General features: G+C 52.1%; 1 protein-coding gene across 1 annotated transcript; it reads left to right on the top strand.

The window, feature by feature from the left end:
• The first annotated feature begins 3,131 nt into the window (after positions 1–3,131).
• Positions 3,132–3,681, top strand: LOC134353220 (nanos homolog 2-like). The gene is made up of 2 exons (XM_063061243.1): positions 3,132–3,197; positions 3,232–3,681. The coding sequence occupies exons 1-2, from the start codon at positions 3,132–3,134 to the stop codon at positions 3,679–3,681; spliced, it is 516 nt and encodes a 171-aa protein (XP_062917313.1).
• Positions 3,682–18,596: the final 14,915 nt, after the last annotated feature.

Genomic DNA, 18,596 nt, shown 5'->3' with positions numbered 1-18,596 from the left:
AACCACAAACTGTTCCAGCTGCTACCATCCGGGAAACGGTACCGCAGCATAAAAGCCAGGACCAACAGGCTCCGGGACAGCTTCTTCCACCAGGCCATCAGACTGATTAACTCATGCTGATACAGTTGTATTTCTATGTTATATTGACTATCCTGTTGTATATACTACTTATTACAAATGACTATAAATTGCACATTGCACATCTAGATGGATACGTAACGTAAAGATTTTTACTCCTTGTGTATGTGAAGGATGTAAGTAATAAAGTCAATTCAATTCAACACAGGTGACCCAGGTTCAATTCCAGCTTCTGCCTGTGCATTGTCCCCGTGACTGTGTGGGTTTCCGCCGGGTGCTCTGGTTTCCTCCCACGGTCCAAAAACATACCGTTTGGTAGGCTAATCGATCGTTGTAGATTGTCCTGTGATTAGGCTGGGATTAAATCTGGGGCTGCTGGGTGGTGCAGCTCGAAGGCCGGGAGGGCCTGTTCTTTGCTGTATCTGAATTAAAAATTAAAGCATTCCCATGTCATTCAGAATCAGTATATTATCACGCCTATGATCACTGACATATTGTAAGTAGTAAAATTTGTTTTGCGGCCTCTGTACAAATTACCGCAAGATACAATATTAATAAAAAATAAGCAACTCACACAAAGTGCTGGAGGAACTCAGCAGGCCAGGCAGCATCTATGGAAAAGAGTAAACAGTCGATGTTTCGGGCCGAGACCCTTCTTCATGTTTCGGCCCGAAACGCTGACTGCACTTTTTTCCACGGGTGCTGCTTGACCTGCCGAGTTCCTCCAGCATTTTGTGTGTGTGCTGCTTTGGATTTCCAGCGTCTGCAGGATTCTTCGTGCTCTTGTTACGAAAGTGCGAGAGAGGAATAGTGAGGTCGAGTTTATGGACTGCTGGGAAACCCGACGGCAGCGAAGACGGAGCTGTTTGTAAAGTTTGGAGCATCGGTCTTCAGGTTTTTGTACCTCCTCCCTGATGTCAGTAGTGAGCCCCCAGGGTTGGGAACCCCTGTGATAGGATGTTTTCTAAAAAACTGGTGAGGGTGTACCAGGCTCCGTTCGCACTCTGAAGTTGGGCAGGAGGCATCCCTCCAGCAGTTTGGACTTGATTTGGGCTTTCTAACTAAGGGAAATCCAGTTAATCCGCTCATTTTGACAGTGCTCCAGAGGGGTGAATATTGCTATGTACAAGTGCTGACCACTGAGTCTCTCCCTCATTCCTACCAATTGAAGTCACGAGCAGACTTTGGGGCAGCTGATGAAGGAGGAGGTGATCACCTGCCAGCTCGTACTCCTTCCTGAAGGTATAGGCACAGAATGAGGCCATTCAGCCCGTCAGAGCCTGCTCCACCATTCCATCAGGGCTGATTTATTTTCCCTCTCAACCCCATTCCTCTGCCCTCTCCCCGTAACTTTTGACGCCCTGACTAAACAAGAACCTATCAAGCTCGGCTTTAAGTATCCCAATGACGCCTGCGGCAACAGTTACCCAGTTCGGACATAGCCCAAGTTCGGAGTAAGAGACACTGAAGCAGGTCGATAGCTCACAGACTTTAATGAGAACAGTGTTAAAGGGAAAAGAAAACAATAAACGCTAGGTCAGACAGGGCCGTTAACTAAAACTCTGAAAAGGAAAACGAAGCCGACAGTGCGGCTGAAAAGAACGTCTAAAAATTAAACGAACACCGCTAGTCTTCAAAGGCAGTTGACTCGACAGTCCAATTTCTCAGGAAACGCCGAATGCAAGCAGGTAGTGAAGCGTTGCTGTGTCCAAGTCTCGACAAGCACTATGACGGAATGAACGGAGTTAAATACTATCACAATTAAATAATAATTCGCTGACACGTGCTTATTCACAAGCGCAATTCCAGTATCTACTGAATCCGTGGTCGTGACAGCAACGAATTCCACAGATTCACTCTCTAGCTAAAAAAAATTCCTCATCCCTTCACCCCCACACCTTTTTGTCCTGGCTTCTCCCCCCTCCCCACCTTCTTATTCCGATGTCTTGCTCCTTACTTTCCAGTCCCAAAGAAGGGTCTCGGCCTGAAACATCAACTGTTAGTTCATTTGCACAGATGCTGTCTGACCTGCTGAGTTCCTCCAGTATTTTGTGTGTGCGTGTGTATATCTGTGTGCGTTTGTGTGTGTGAGTGAGTGTGAGTGTGTGTCTGTGTGTGTGTGTGTGTGTGTGAGTCTATGTGAGTGTGTGTCTGTGTGTGTGAGTCTATGTGAGTGTGTGTGAGTCTATGTGAGTGTGTGTATATGTGTGTATATCTGTGTGTGTTTGTGTGTGTGAGAGAGTGTGAGTGTGTGTCTGTGTGTGTGAGAGTGAGTGTGTGAGTGAGTGTGTGAGTGAGTGAGTGTGTGTGTGTGTGTATGTGTGTGTGTGTGTGTGTGAGTGTGAGTGTGTGTGTGTGTGTGTGTGTGTGTGTGTGTGTATGTGTGTGTTGTGTTGGTGCATTGCCAAGTGGTTAAGGTGTTCGTCTAGTGATCTGAAGGTTGCTAATTCGAACCTCAACTGAGGCAACGTGTTGTGTCCTTGAGCAAGGCACTTAACCACACATTGCTCTGCGACGACACTGGTGCCAAGCTGTATGGGTCCTAATGCCCTTCCCTTGGACAACATCGGTGGTGTGGAGAGGGGAGACTTGTAGCATGGGCAACTGCTGGTCTTCCATACAACCTTGCCCAGGCCTGCGCCCTGGAAACCTTCCAAGGTGCAAATCCATGGTCTCATAAAACTAATGGATGCCTGTGAGTGTGTCTGTGTGAGTGTGTCAGTAACCTCCTATGGAGAGCGCTAGCGATGGATACATAACGAACGGCACAGGTTCGCTCTCTATCCCTCCCTCGCCTCGATTGAGGTCGGGAGTCGAGTCTGCACACGAGGCCAGCGTGCATGCACAGGTGAAAGCGGACAAATGCAACTTTTCCTGGAGCCTGCATGCAGGAGACGCAGGAGAGAAAAAAGCACACACGGCCAGCTCTTTGAAGAGTTGGGTAGTTGTCTGAATGCATTAGCGGCGGGATGGGGTCAGGCCCGTCCAGCTTGTAAATCTGTCTGTCAACCCAGGAGCGGAGAAGATCACACGCCGGACTTTTAAAATTTTAAATGCCTTTGCAACTCCAGGAGGGCGCCCACCCGCCTTCTCCCTTCAGCGCGCTGGAGACAGTAGATGTGCTACACAGCAGCGGCCGGCATTGAAGCGGAGAGAGTAATGGACAGGAGCGCCCCAGGAACCCCGGAGTTCGACATGTGGAAGGATTACCTGAACCTGGCCACTGAGGTCGAGGGGATCCGGCGGTCCGGCGTCGGAGACGGAGCCGCGCCCGCCGCGCCCAGCCCGCCGCCGCGGGGCGCCTTCCGGCCGCTGGCGGTGGGCGAGCGGCCGCTCTCCCCGGAGGCGGCGAGGAAGGACGGCGACGGCATCTGCGCCTTCTGTCGGCACAACGGCGAGTCGCGCAAGGTCTACTCCTCGCATGTGCTGAAGGCGGACGGGGGGCGGGTGCTGTGCCCCATCCTGCGGAACTATGTGTGCCCGCTCTGCCGCGCCACCGGCGACTCGGCGCACACCCTCAAGTACTGCGTCTTGAACCCCGACCGGCGTTCGCTATACCGCAACAGCGGTCGCAACTCGGTGGGCAAGAGGTCCAGGCGCTGACCCGGCCGCTAGCGCCGAGCGAAACAGACACCCCCTTTCAAAAGTTCTATCAGAAAAAAGTTGTTTTTAAGGTTCATTTATATTTATGATGCCGGACTGCTAAAGTCTTTGTTTTAAACTTTATAGAAGTTGTGAGAAATCTTTATATTTCGTCTGGAGACACTGTACAATAAAGCGCGTTTCGTTTTTTATTTGAACGCTGTCTCCTCCGCTTGTTCGGAGCTGGGCGGAAATCTCTGCGGGCGGTGGGGTGTCCGTCCCGGGGTCCCGAGGTATCGCAAGCGGCTTGCCGCGGGAGATCAGCAGGGAAATGGACGGTTCGTGTTTCGGGTCCGGAAAACGGGTCACCGCTGTTTATTTCAGCCGGGCTGGGAGGTACAGAGGGGAAGCGGCCAGCTGAAAGAAGTGAGGGGAGGGAATGAGGCAGGTGAGGGGGTGATAAGCAGTCAGAGGGAAGGAGAGTCTGGGAGGTGATGGGTGGATCCAGGTGGGGGGGGGTGATAGGGAGTTGGAGGGAAGGAGAGTCTGGGAGGTGATGGGTGGATCCAGGTGGGGGGGTGATAGGGAGTTGGAGGGAAGGAAGGTCTGGGAGGTGATGGGTGGATCCAGGTGAGGGGATGATAAGCAGTCAGAGGGAAGGAGAGTCTGGGAGGTGATGGGCGGATCCAGGTGAGGGGGTGATAGGGAGTTGGAGGGAAGGAGGGTCTGGGAGGTGAGGGGCGGATCCAGGTGAGGGGGTGATAGGGAGTTGGAGGGGAGGAGGGTCTGGGAGGTGATGGGTGGATCCAGGTGGGGGGGTGATAGGGAGTTGGAGGGAAGGAGGGTCTGGGAGGTGATGGGTGGATCCAGGTGGGGGGGGTGATAGGGAGTTGGAGGGGAGGAGGGTCTGGGAGGTGAGGGGCGGATCCAGGTGAGGGGGTGATAGGGAGTTGGAGGGAAGGAGGGTCTGGGAGGTGATGGGCGGATCCAGGTGACGGGGTGATAGTTGGAGGGGAGGAGGGTCTGGGAGGTGATGGGCGGATCCAGGTGAGGGGGTAATAGGGAGTTGGAGGGGAGGAGGGTCTGGGAGGTGATGGGCGGATCCAGGTGAGGGGATGATAGGCAGATGGAGGAGGGGAAGTGGGAAATATGACAGTGTCTGGGAGGTGATGGCTGGTTTGGATGAGCGGGCGCATAGGCAGATGGAGGAGGGAGTGTGGAAAGAGCTACAGAGACTGGGAGGTGAGGGGCGAATCCAGGTGAGGGGATGATAGGGAGTTGGAGGGAAGGAGGGTCTGGGAGGTGATGGGCGGATCCAGATGAGGGGGATGATGGGCAGTTGGAGGGAAGGAGGGTCTGGGAGGTGAGGGGTAGATCCAGGTGAGGGGGGTGATAACCAGTCAGAGGGGAGGAGGGTCTGGGAGGTGAGGGGTAGATCCAGGTGAGGGGGGTGATAAGCAGTCAGAGGGAAGGAAGGTCTGGGAGGTGATGTGCGGATCCAGGTGAGGGGGTGATAGGGAGTTGGAGGGAAGGAAGGTCTGGGAGGTGATGTGCGGATCCAGGTGAGGGGGTGATAGGGAGTTGGAGGGAAGGAAGGTCTGGGAGGTGATGTGCGGATCCAGGTGAGGGGGTGATAGGGAGTTGGAGGGAAGGAAGGTCTGGGAGGTGATGTGCGGATCCAGGTGAGGGGGTGATAGGGAGTTGGAGGGAAGGAGGGTCTGGGAGGTGATGTGCGGATCCAGGTGAGGGGGTGATAGGGAGTTGGAGGGAAGGAGGGTCTGGGAGGTGATGGGCAGATCCAGATGAGGGGGTGATAGGGAGTTGGAGGGGAGGAGGTTCTGGGAGGTGATGGGCGGATCCAGGTGAGGGGGTGATAGGGAGTTGGAGGGGAGGAGGGTCTGGGAGGTGATGGGTGGATCCAGGTGAGGGGGTAATAGGGAGTTGGAGGGAAGGAGGGTCTGGGAGGTGATGGGTGGATCCCGATGAGGGGGTGATAGGGAGTTGGAGGGAAGGAGGGTCTGGGAGGTGATGGGCGGATCCAGGTGAGGGGGATGATGGGCAGTTGGAGGGAAGGAGGGTCTGGGAGGTGAGGGGTAGATCCAGGTGAGGGGGGTGATAAGCAGTCAGAGGGGAGGAGGGTCTGGGAGGTGATGGGCGGATCCAGGTGAGGGGGATGATGGGCAGTTGGAGGGAAGGAGGGTCTGGGAGGTGAGGGGTAGATCCAGGTGAGGGGGGTGATAACCAGTCAGAGGGGAGGAGGGTCTGGGAGGTGATGGGTGGATCCAGGTGGGGGGGTGATAGGAAGTTGGAGGGAAGGAGGGTCTGGGAGGTGATGGGTGGATCCAGGTGGGGGGGTGATAGGAAGTTGGAGGGAAGGAGGGTCTGGGAGGTGATGGGCGGATCCAGGTGAGGGGATGATAGGCAGATGGAGGAGGGGAAGTGGGAAATGTGACAGTGTCTGGGAGGTGATGGCTGGTTTGGATGAGCGGGTGCATAGGCAGATGGAGGAGGGAGTGTGGAAAGAGCTACAGAGACTGGGAGGTGAGGGGTGGATCCAGGTGAGGGAGAGTGATGGGCAGACGGAGGAGGGGAGTGAGGGAATAGTGACAGAGACTGGGGGTGATGGGTGGGTCCAGGTGAGGGCGGTGACAGATGTGGAGGTAGGGGGCAGTGAGGATTGTGACAGATGATGGGAGTGATGGGTGGAGCCGCAAATGATGGAATCCAAGGGGAGAGGAAGGTGGGGAGGGGCCGATGGGAACAGTGGGGGGGCTGTGTCAGTGGGAGGGGGTCTGTGTGAGTGGGCGGCTGTGTGAGTGGGGGAGTGGGGGTCTGTGAGTGGAGTGGGGGGCTGTGTGAGTGGGCAGCTGGGGGAGTGGGGGGGCTGTGTCAGTGGGGGAGTGGGCTGTGAGTGGGGGAGGGGGGGTTTGTGTCAGTGGGGGAGTGGGGGTTTGTGTCACTGGGGGAGTGGGGGGGCTGTGTCAGTGGGGGACTGGGGGTCTGTGTGAGTGGGGGAGTGGGCTGTGAGTGAGGGAGTGGGGGGTCTGTGTGAGTGGGGGAGTGGGGGTTTGTGTCACTGGGGGAGTGAGGGAGGGCTGTGTCAGTGGGGGAGTGGGGGTTTGTGTCAGTGGGGGAGTGGCGGGTCTGTGTCAGTGGGGGAGTGGGGGTTTGTGTCACTGGGGGAGTGGGGGGGGCTGTGTCAGTGGGGGAGTGGGGAGGCTGTGTGAGTGGGGGAGTGGGGGTTTGTGTCAGTGGGGGAGTGGGGTGGCTCTGTCAGTGGGGGAGTGGGGAGGCTGTGTGAGTGGGGGAGTGGGGGTTTGTGTCAGTGGGGGAGTGGGCTGTGAGTGGGGCAGTGGGGGTTTGTGTCAGTGGGGGAGTGGGGGTTTGTGTGAGTGGGGGGAGTGGGCTGTGAGTGGGGGATGGGGGTTTGTGTCAGTGGGGGAGTGGGGGTCTGTGTGAGTGAGGGAGTGGGGAGGCTGTGTCAGTGGGGGAGTGGGGGTCTGTGTGAGTGGGGGAGTGGGGGTTTGTGTGAGTGGGGGAGTGGGGGTCTGTGTCAGTGGGGGAGTGGGGGTCTGTGTGAGTGGGGGTTTGTGTGAGTGGGGGAGTGGGGGTTTGTGTCAGTGGGGGAGTGGGGGGCTGTGAGTGGGGGAGTGGGGGTTTGTGTCAGTGGGGGAGTGGGGGCTGTGTCAGTGGGGGAGTGGGGGTTTGTGTCAGTGGGGGAGTGGGGGCTGTGTCAGTGGGGGAGTGGGGGCTGTGTCAGTGAGGGAGTGGGGGGGCTGTGAGTGGGGGAGTGGGGGGCTGTGTCAGTGGGGGAGTGGGGGCTGTGTCAGTGGGGGAGTGGGGGGGCTGTGAGTGGGGGAGTGGGGGTTTGTGTCAGTGGGGGAGTGGGGGGGGCTGTGTCAGTGGGGGAGTGGGCTGGATGTGGAGGTTTATGGAGTGATTGGTTCAATGTTCAAAGTAAATTTTATTGAACAACATACATGTCACCCTCCACAGCCCTGAGACGCAGGGTCCATCCTCAGTAAGAGCAGCAGAATGACCCGCGTGCAGAGGAAAACAAACCCTGCATTTCCAAATGGAGAGAAAGAATAATAATAAATAAATAAATAAGCAATAAAAACTGAGAACATGAGATGAAGAGTCTTCGAAAGTGAGTCCATAGGTTACGGGAACAGTTCAGTGAAGTTGTCCCCTCTGGTTGAAAGCCTGATGGCTGAGGGGTGATAACTGTTCCTGAACCTGGTGGTGCAGGTCCTGTATCCTCTTCCCGCCCTCACTCCTGTAAAAATGCTCCCCCCCCCCCAGTTTTCAGTTTCTTCTCCTCTGCTGGATCTGTTCCCAACATGCAGCGTTCCATTCCAGGAGAACGGGGTTTCCCTCCTCCCGCACTGTTGATGCTGTTCTCTCCCGCATCTCCTCCATTTCCCGAACATCCAAGCTCACTCCAACAGTAGTAAAGTTCTCCTTGTCTTCACCTCCCACCCCATGAGCCTATGCATCCGACACATCGTTCCCCTCAGCTTCTGGGATCGTACCACCAAACATATCCTTATTTCCTCCCCTCCCCCCCCCCGACGTCCGTCCCGTGATTAATCTCTGTAAGTGCCACACCTGCCCATTCACCCCCATTCAGAGCCCTGAACAGTCCCTCCAGGTGAGGCAACACTTCACCTGAGTGTCTGCTGGGGTCGTCTATTGTGTCTGGTGCTCCCCCTGCGGCCTCCTTTACTTTGGTGAGACATGCCGTAAGTTGGACCCCTTCATCCAGCCCACCCGCTCCATACCCTTCTGGATGGCCAGACATTTTAATCCCAATTCCCATTCTCGTTCCAATATGTCGGTTCACGGCCTCCTCTTGTGCTAAGACGAGGCTACCTTCAGGGTGCAGGACCAACACCTCATATTCCATCTGAGTGGCCTCCAACCTGATTGCACGAATATTGATTTCTCCTTTGGGTCAAAATATTTCCCTCCCCCTCCCCCTCCCCTCTTCAATTCCCCACTCGGGCCTCTTACCTCTTCTCACCTGCCTATCACCTCCCTCCAGGTCCCCTCCTCCCTCCCTTTCCGCTCTGGTCCACACTCCTCCCCTATCAGATTCCTTCCTCTCCAGCCCTGAAACTTTCCTACCCATCACCTTCCAGCTCTCCCGCTTCCCCTCGCCCCTCCTTTTTAATTCTGGCATCTTCCCCCCTTCCTTTCCAGTCCTGAAGGAGAGTGTCAGCCTGAACCATCGACTGTTTATTCATTTCCATCGACGCTGCCTGACCTGCCGAGTTCCTCCAGCGTTGTGTGTGCTTTGCTCTGCATTTCCAGCATCTGCCAAATCTCTCGTGTTTATGCTCCTGTACCTCCTGCCGGATGGCAGCAGCAAGACGGGAGCATGTCCTGGGTGAGGGACCCTGACGATGGATGCTGCTTTCCTGCGACAGCGTTTCATGTAGATGTGCTCAGCGGTGGGAACGGTTATGGACTGGGCTGTACCCAAGACCTTTTGCAGGGTTTTCCATTCAGGGGTGTTGGTGTTTCCATACCAGGCTGTGATGCAGCTGGTCAATACACTCTCTACTACACATCTATAGATTCCATAAAGTTGTCATAGCCGGGGCTGGTAATGGGGACATACTCCCAGTACCTATTAAATGCTCCTAATGGCGTGCGTCTCAAATAGCCTCTGACAACCAAGTCCAGCTCCTGGCCTTCATGTGTAGCTTAGCTACGAAGCCCCGCGGAACAGTTTCTACTGACAGGAGAAGGGGCAAAGGTGGGTTACTGGTGCCTTAAAACCAGTCGCTTCAGGAAGATGGAGTTTGTCAGCCGTGGTTGGCAGCTCCTCTAGGAGAAGGAAAACTCTGATCTCAAATCTCCAGTGTCTTGCGGCTGGACCCACTCACGGGGAAGGCTTTGGGAGTAAACCCTGAGGGAAAAATCTGGAGCTGGAGTCCCTAAGGCAGTCCTACGTTGAGTTCAACACTGACTGGCAACTCCTGTGATAGTTCTGGGACCAAACTATTGGTCCCTACCGTTACTTTGGTTTCATCAGATGCGTTTGGAGAGGGGGAGCTTGCTACATGGGCAACAGCTTGCTCTCCATATCGAACTGCCAGGACACAACATCCATGGTCGACCCTGACCAACGGAGGCCTCACTCACTCATTTACAGAATTTTGTCAAAGTTTTCGATGTCACGCCGAGTGTCCGCAATCTCCTGAGGAGTGGAGGTGTTGCCGTGTTTTCTTCACAGTGGCACGTACAGGGCACGTCCTCTGAAATGATAACGCCCAGGAATGTGAAGCTGCTGACTCTCTCCACCTCTGGTCCCCCAATGAGGACTGGCTCATGGACCTCTCCCGAAGTCTATAATCAGCTCCTTGGTTTTGCTGACTCTGAGTAGGATGTTGCCGTCAGATTTTCCGTTTCCCTCCTGGCACCACCTTTGAGCTGGCCTGAGACAGTGGTGACATCAGGAGAAGGGGAGCCCTATCCCTGTGACGATGGGGGAGCGCGAACATGTAGGAAATGGACGAGATGTAGGGAAGGGCAGCATTGGTGGCGAGAGGAATGGAAAACCTGTTGTTCGAATTTTCCACATTCCTTTTGATGTTTCCCTCCGTAACAAGCTTACAATGCTGCCCTTGGACTACAGTTCAGCATTCAACGCCATAATTCCCTGCTGGCTCAACAAGAAGCTCAGAGACCTTGGCCTTGACCCTGCCTTGTGTAGCTGGATCCTAGACTTCATGTCAATTTGCTGGCAGGTTGCAAGAGTGGGCTCCCTCACCTCTGCCCCTCTGACCCTCAACACAGGAGCCCCTCAGGGCTGCGTACTAAGCACCCCCCGCTTTACTCTCTGTACACCCACGACTGTGTCGCCACCCACAGCTCCAATCTGCTAATTAAATTTGCTGATGACACTACACTGATTGGCCTAATGTCAAATAATAATGAGGCAGCCGACAGGGAAGTCATCACCCTTACGCTGTGGTGTGTCTCTCTCAATGTTACAAAAACAAAGGAGTTGTTTGTGGACTACAGGAGGAATGGAGACAGGCTAGCCCTTATTGACATCAATGGATCTGGGGTTGAGAGGGTGAACAGCTTTAACTTCGTCGACATAAACATCATCGAGGACCTCATGTGGTCTGTACGTACCAGCGGTGTGGTGAAAAAGCACAACAATGCCTCTTTCACCTCAGGCGGTTGAGGAAGTTTGGTATGGGTCCCCAAATCCTAAGAACTTTCTACAGGGGCACAATTGAGAGCATCCTGACTGGCTGCATCACTGCCTGGTATGGGAACTGTACCTCCCTTAATCGCAGGACACTGCAGAGAGTGGTGCGGACAGCCCAGCACATCTGTAGTTGTGAACTTCCCACGATTCAGGACATTTACAAGGACAGGTGTGTGAAAAGGGCCCGAAGGATCATTGGGGACCTGAGTCACCCCAACCACAAACGGTTCCAGCTGCTACCATCCAGGAAACGGTACCGCAGCATAAAAGCCAGGACCAACAGGCTCCGGGACAGCTTCTTCCACCAGACCATCAGACTGATTAACTCACGCTGATACAATTGTATTTCTATGTTATATTGACTGTTCTGTTGTACATACTATTTATTACAAATTACTATAAATTGCACATTGCACATTTAGACGGAGACATAACGTAATGATTTTTACTCCTCATGTATGTGAAGGATGTAAGAAATAAAGTCAATTGAACTCAATACCAGACTGGATAGCTTTGGTGGGTAAGAAGTCGGCAAGGGGAAAGCTGCAAGGATCACACCCCTTGGTCTGACCCTGGCTCCGCAGTTCCAAAGGGAAGAGGGGAAAAGAAATCGGGGATGAGGGGAGTTCATTGGCTAGGGGAACAGACAGGAGATTCTGCAGATGAGAGCGTGAGTCTCTGATGGTACGTTGACTCCCAGGTGCCAGGATCAGAGATGCCTCGGGTCAAGTTCGCAGAAGTTTTTAAGGGTGAGCAGTAGCAAGTCAGAGCCCACGTCGGTACCAATGACACAAGCAGGAAAGGTGTGAGGTTCCACAAAGTGAGTTCATGGAGTTTGGTCCCAAGTTGAAAGACAGGACCTTCAGGGTTGTGATCTCAGGAACGCTACCCACGTCACTTGCTAGCAAGGCCAGAAGCAGGGAGATCACACAGTTTAATACGAGGCTAAGGAGATGGTGCAGGAGGAAGGGCTTCGGATTTTTGGATCATTGGGGGACCTTGTACAAGTGGGACGGCTTGCACCCGAACGGGTGGGTGACCGATATCCGTTGGGAAGGTTTGCTAGAGCTGCTCCAGGGGGTTTAACCTAGAGTTGCAGAGGGGTAGAGGCCAGCGGGACTCGGGGGAAGAGTAAATGTTCAGCCCATAAGCTAAGGCGGAGGATGAATGGTTGATGAACACGGTGGGGCGGATGTTTCTGAGAGGCAGATATTTCAATGCAAGGAGTATCAAACACTCAATACACAAAGCAGCTCAGAGAAACTTCACAAAGATGTTGCCGGGGTTGCAGGATCTGAGTTATACGGAAAGGCTGAATAGTTTAGGATTTTATTTCCTGGAGCGTAGGAGAATGAGCGGACACATTGTAGACATATGGTACTGTGAAACGTTCTTAGGCACATCTATATACAGTGTATAGCTGGGGTGCCTAAGACTTTTGCTCAGTACTGTAGTAGTTTTATGTATTACACTGTACTGCTGCCACAAAAGAAACAAATTTCATGACGTGTGAGTGATGATAAACCTGATTCTGATCTGGGTCTCTATTGTGGACTGAGAGTGGGAAGGGGGCAGGGAGAGGGGAATCATGGTTGGGAAAAGGGGAAGGGAGAGGGGAGGGAGCAGGAAGCACCAGAGATACATTCTGCAATGATCAATAAACCAATTGTTTGGAATCAATTGCCTGGTGCCTCAGTGCTGGGTGTGTCTGCACCCACGTCACCCCCTGCCCCCTGGCACTCCTTCTCTGCCACCTGTCCTGCACCCCTCCCACGGCGCCCCACCCTCGCTATCCCCAACATCCTTTACTCCCGCCAGACTTACAAACTTGCTCTCCGCTCCACGTTGACAAATACAGTCCTATGCAAAAGCCTTAGGCACTCTAGCTATATGTATATATAGTTTTATATATTCTATATATCTGTGCCTAAGTTGCACAGTGCTGTATGTCACTGATTTGGATGAGAATGCACAAGGATGGCTGGTAAGTAAACTAGGTCGCACCATTGACAGTGGACAAGGCTATCAGGAGTTACAGAGGCATCTTTATCCGCTGGGTAAGTGGGCCAGGGAATGGCAAATGCAGTTTAATGCAGCCTCGTGCAAGGTGTTGCCTTTTGGAAGGTCACATCAAGGTAGGGTTTTCACAGTAAATGGTAGGGCTCCGAGGAGTCAGGCAGAATGGAGGGACCTGGGAATACGAGCACAAGTGGGGTTGTGGGTGTAGACGCGGTGGTGAAGAAGGTTTTTTATTTATTTACTTTTGATTTAGTTTTGTTCATGGAGTTGGCCCTTCCTGCCCTACGAGCTATGTCTCCCACAAATCCCTCAATTGAACCCGAGGCTAATCACGGGACAATTTACAACAACCAGTTAATCTACCGACTGGTAAGTCTGTGGGAGGAAACTGGAGCACTCGGGGGAAACCCATGCGGTCATGAGGAGAACGTACAAACTCCTTACAAGCAGTGGCGGGAGTTGAACCCGGGGTCCCCGGTACTGTGCTCACCACCACGCTACCTCCCCACCCCCCGGCCGTCATCAGTCAGGGCACGGAGCTCAGACGAAGGGATGTTACGTTGCGCTTGAATACGATATTGGTGAGGCCACGTTTGGAAGATTGTGTTCCGGGAACCTTGCTGTCGGGAAGATGTCGCTACGCCGGACTTGTTCCCAGGACTTGGCGGCCTGAGTTGTGGAGAGAGGTTGAGCAGGTTGGGAATTCTCTTAACTGGAGCGTAGAAGAACGAGGGGTGAATTCATAGACGTGTGTAAAATGGGGCAGAGAGCACAGGGATGTGAGGTCAAGTCATAGAGTTAGAGGGTGTAAGTTTAAGGTGAGAGGGTAGGGAATGAAAGGAATCTGAGGAGTCATTAAAGGCTGTCAGCATCTGGGACATGCCCTCTTCTCAGAGATACCATCAGGGAGGAGGTACAGGAGCCTGAACACACACTCTCAGCACTTTAGGAACAGCCTCTTCCCCTCCACCATCGGATTTCTGAGCGGTTTGTGAATGCTTCCTCAGTATTTAGTTCTCTTTTTGCATTATCTGTCTGTAGATCAATGCATCTCTCTATGGCGGTTGTCCATCGTGTCCGACGATGACAGGATACCTGCGCGGGAGAGTTTTTAAAGTGGAAAGTCATTGCCCTGGCGCAGTTCCACTCTTCTGACCTCAGAAGTCCAGGTCCAGTGGTACGAGTAAGCGTCACAAACTGGGGTTTTTCCCTGGTTACAGCGGAGGACCGTGACGTCTTCTGTGTCTTGTCACGCCCTTCGCTCTCCACAGGGCGTCGCAGTACTGTCCTGAAGGAGGGTTTCGGCTGAAACATGGAGTGTCTGTCCATTTCCATCCATGCTGCCCGGCCTGCTGAGTTCCGCCCAGCATTTTGTGTGTGTGTTGCTCTGGATTTCCAGCATCTAGATAGATAGATAGATATACTTTATTAATCCCGGGGGAAATTTGGTTTCGTTACAGCCGCACCAACCAAGAATAGAGCGTAAATATAGCAAAATCTGCAGATTTTCTTGAATCTCACTGTAGATCTCATTTGCCCAGTCCTCCGGAGATGACTTCACACGTCAGGACAGGCATGTCCCTACCTCACCGGGGTACGAGGCTGCTGGCTACTCTCACCTGGCTTAGCCCACCTGAAGGAGTGGTGTACCGGGTTGTGGCCGCTGTTGCACGCAAACAGCTACTTAGAGCCACAGGTGAGAGCTGAGGGTCCGGTGGGGACCAAAGGTGAGTGAGCTGCCCCAGAATGGACACGACAAGAACGGAGGACAATTCTGATTTGATGGAGAATGGACAAGGAACATCTGGAGAAATTTCTGAAACGCCTGTCCGCTGCTGTCGTTACTGTGTGGTGGGGAATCTTTCGGAGGGTAGGCCTCAAATCCCCGGCCTTGCCTGCTTTTGGCAGCCGAGAAGGAGGTGGAATCGCTCGGACAGAGATGGCGCTCTGTACTCGGTGTCGGAGAGCTGATCAGAGCTCAAAGTTTTCCGATGACTCAGAGTCAGATTGTGGTCGGCATGGCAGGGAGAGTTTTTCTTCCCTCTCCCGTCTGCGTGAGATGTGGGACATTTGAGAAACTTTGAACTTTACTGTGCTCACGGACTTCTTCATCAAGTTATGGTATTGTGCAGTGTTGTAACTATATGTTATAATTATGTGGTTTTGTCAGTTTTTTCAGTCTTGGTTTGTCCTGTGTTTTGTGATATCACACTGGAGGCAACAACGTATCACTTCTTAATGCATGCACTACTAAATGACAAAAAAAGGGGACTACATGTCCTCATAATCTAATCTAAGCCCCTTCACCAGAGGTGCTACCCCTCCCTGGACACCTCACACACCCCCCATCTATCTATACATCTATTCATTCCACATTCTTACTGTAATTTATAGCAATTTTTCCATGGGAAACAGCTTGCTCTCCACACCGTACTGACCTGGCTTGAATATCACATCGACAGCTGGACGACAAGATCCATGATTGACGCCGACCGGCAGCGGGCCTCAAGTAATTTCTATGTCTTGAACTGTACTGCTACCACGATCTCACAAACTTCACATACGTCCGTGAAAACAAACCCGATTCTGATTCAAGTTCAATTGTCTTTCGACCGTTCTCATGTATGCAGCCAAACGAAGATCGTTCCTTTGGGGCCAATTACAGAACACAGTACATATGGTCACACACGCACATGTACAATAGTTACATAGAAACATAGAAAATAGGTGCAGGAGTAGGCCATTTGGCCCTTTGAACCTGCACCACCATTCAGTATGATCATGGCTGATCTTCCAACTCAGAACCCTCTACCTGCCTTCTCTCCATACCCCCTGATCCCTTTAGCCACAAGGGCCGTATCTAACTCCCTCTTAAATATAGCCAATGAACTGGCCTCAACTGTTTCCTGAGGCAGAGAATTCCACAGATTCACCACTCTCTGTGTGAAGAAGTTTTTCCTCATCTCGGTCCTAAAAGGCTTCCCCTTTATCCTTAAACTGTGACCCCTCGTTCTGGACTTCCCCAACATTGGGAACAATCCTCCTGCATCTAGCCTGTCCAATCCCTTTAGAATTTTATACGTTTCAATAAGATCCCCCTCAATCTTCTAAATTCCAGAGAGTATAAGCCTAGTCGATCCAGTCTTTCATCATATGAAAGTCCTGCCATTCCAGGAATCAATCTGGTGAACCTTCTTTGTACTCCCTCTATGGCAAGAATGTCTTTCCTCAGATTAGGGGACCAAAACTGCACACAAAACTGCATACTCCAGGTGTGGTCTCACCAAGGCTTTGTACAACTGCAGAAGAACCTCCCTGCTCCTGTACTCGAATCCTCTTGCTATGAATGCCAGCATACCATTCACCTTTTTCACCGCCTGCTGTACCTGCATGCCCACTTTCAATGACTGGTGTATAATGACACCCAGGTCTCGTTGCACCTCCCCTTTTCCTAATCGGCCACCATTCAGATAATAATCTGTTTTCCTGTTTTTGCCACCAAAGTGGATCACCTCACATTTATCCACATTAAATTGCATCTGCCATGAATTTGCCCACTCACCTAACTTATCCAAGTCACCCTGCATCCTCTTAGCATCCTCCTCACAGCTAACACTGCCGCCCAGCTTCGTGTCATCCGCAAACTTGGAGATGCTGCATTTAATTCCCGCATCCAAGTCATTAATATATATTGTAAACAACTGGGGTCCCAGCACTGAGCCTTGCGGTACCCCACTAGTCACTGCAATCCAACACGTACAGTCACAAAATAATATCAGCACCAGTCCGTGCGTGGCCTTGCCTGAAGGTTGACAAAAAAAGTGAGTGGACCCAAGGCAGAGGTTGTGGAAATGAAAGAGTCTAAAATATTAACTGCTTCTCTCTCCACAGACGCTGTCTCACTTGCTGAGTGTTCACAGCATGTTCTGTCGCTTCTACTCCCTTAGGAGTTTGCAAAGATTCAGCACAATGTCACAAACTTCGACAAACTTCTGCGGACGTGTAGTGGAGAGTGTGTTGACTGGCTGCATCAGAGCCTGGTATGGAAACACCAATGCCTTTGAACGGAAAGTCCTACAAAAGGTGGTGGATTCAGCCCAGTACATCACGGGTAAATCCCATCCATTGAGACGTTCCCACAACCAATGATCCCACTTTAAGGACTCTTTATCTCATGTTCTCATTATTTATTGCTATTTATTTACATTTGCATTTGCACAGTTTGTTATCTTCTGCACTCTGGTTGATCTTTCATTGATCCTGTTATGATTATGAAAACACGCAGTCCTCTTTTATTGTCATTTAGTAATGCATGCATTAAGAAATGATACAATATTTCTTCCGGTGTGATATCACAAAAACACAGGACAGACCAAGACTGAAAAAAACTGACAAAACCACATAATTATGACATATAGTTACAATAGTGCACAACACCCTAACTTGATGAAGAAGTCTATGAGCACAGTAAAGTTCAAAGTTTCTCAAATGTCCCACATCTCACACAGACGGAAGAAGGAAGAAAAACTCTCCCTGCCATGCCGACCACAATCCGACTCTGAGTCATCCGAAAACTTTGAACTCTGATCAGCTCTCCGACACCGAGTACTGAGCGCCATCTCTGTCCAAACGATTTGACCTCCTTCTCAGTCGCCAAAAGCAGGCAAGGCTTTTATAGTAACACACATCAAAGTTGCTGGTGAACGCAGCAGGCCAGGCAGCATCTGTAGGAAGAGGTGCAGTTGATGTTTCAGGCCGAGACCCTTCGTCAGGACTAACGAAGGATTTAGTCCTGACGAAGGGTCTCGGCCTGAAACATCGACTGCACCTCTTCCTACAGATGCTGCCTGGCCTGCTGCGTTCACCAGCAACTTTGATGTGTGTTGCTTGAATTTCCAGCATCTGCAGAATTCCTGTTGTTAAGGCTTTTATAGTTACTGTTCTATAGATTTGCTGAGTATGCCCACTAGAAAATGTATCTTATGGTTGTATATGGTGACAAATTAGTGCGCATGCGCCGGTCGTGCATGCAGCCTGGTACAGCCGTTCCGATCTATTCTTACTTTTTAATTTACGTTATTTTTTGTATTTTTTTTCTCGCGGTAACACGTCGAAGCTGCACCCTCTCTAACATGCTGGTAGAGAGAGTTTTATTTGGTTTTTTTTAGCACTGGAAATGGTTACATCCCGACACGCGGGACAGAAGCAAGGTCGCATTGTGTATTCCAGGGACCAGCAAATCCCGGCCGGCTTAGCTAACAGAGCGGCGGACACCCCTGCTGAAATCCGGAGGAAAACACACACAGGATGCAGAGGGGGAATCACAAAGCCGAGGAAAGAGGACCGGGTCGAGACAACAGAGACTTTTGGAGAAGAGGAGTTCAGTGGGTAATACCGTTCCTGCTGACCGGAAGTGCACTGAGAGTGGTAAGCGTAAAGGAGTTGGGTGCTTACTGATCTGGTTAACAACAGATGGTGCAATCCGGGTCATATTACGACTGAGGAACGTGTTTGTAGACTGGATATTGAACTTTTTACTGTTGGACTTCGGCCACATTCCACCGAGATACAACACTGGGTGGCAAGGGAGGTCGTTCCTGCCTGTGGCCATCGAACGTGCAGCTCCTCCCGTGGAGGGTCAGACACCCTGAGCCAATAGACTGGTCCTGGACATTTTCCATCTGGT

The sequence above is a fragment of the Mobula hypostoma genome, chromosome 10 (genome assembly GCF_963921235.1).
Source record: "Mobula hypostoma chromosome 10, sMobHyp1.1, whole genome shotgun sequence".
NCBI lineage: Eukaryota > Metazoa > Chordata > Chondrichthyes > Myliobatiformes > Myliobatidae > Mobula > Mobula hypostoma.
The sequence above is the reverse complement of the archived record's forward strand: the minus strand, read 5'-3'. Positions and strand labels throughout refer to the sequence as shown.

Excerpts from the sequence above, each read along its gene's own strand:
- LOC134353220 (XM_063061243.1), top strand. The coding sequence starts at position 3,132 with ATGCCTTTGCAACTCCAGGAGGGCGCCCACCCGCCTTCTCCCTTCAGC. Across the intron at positions 3,198-3,231 it reads GCGCGCTGGAGACAGTAGAT|AGAGTAATGGACAGGAGCGC; the intron begins GTGCTACACAGC and ends ATTGAAGCGGAG.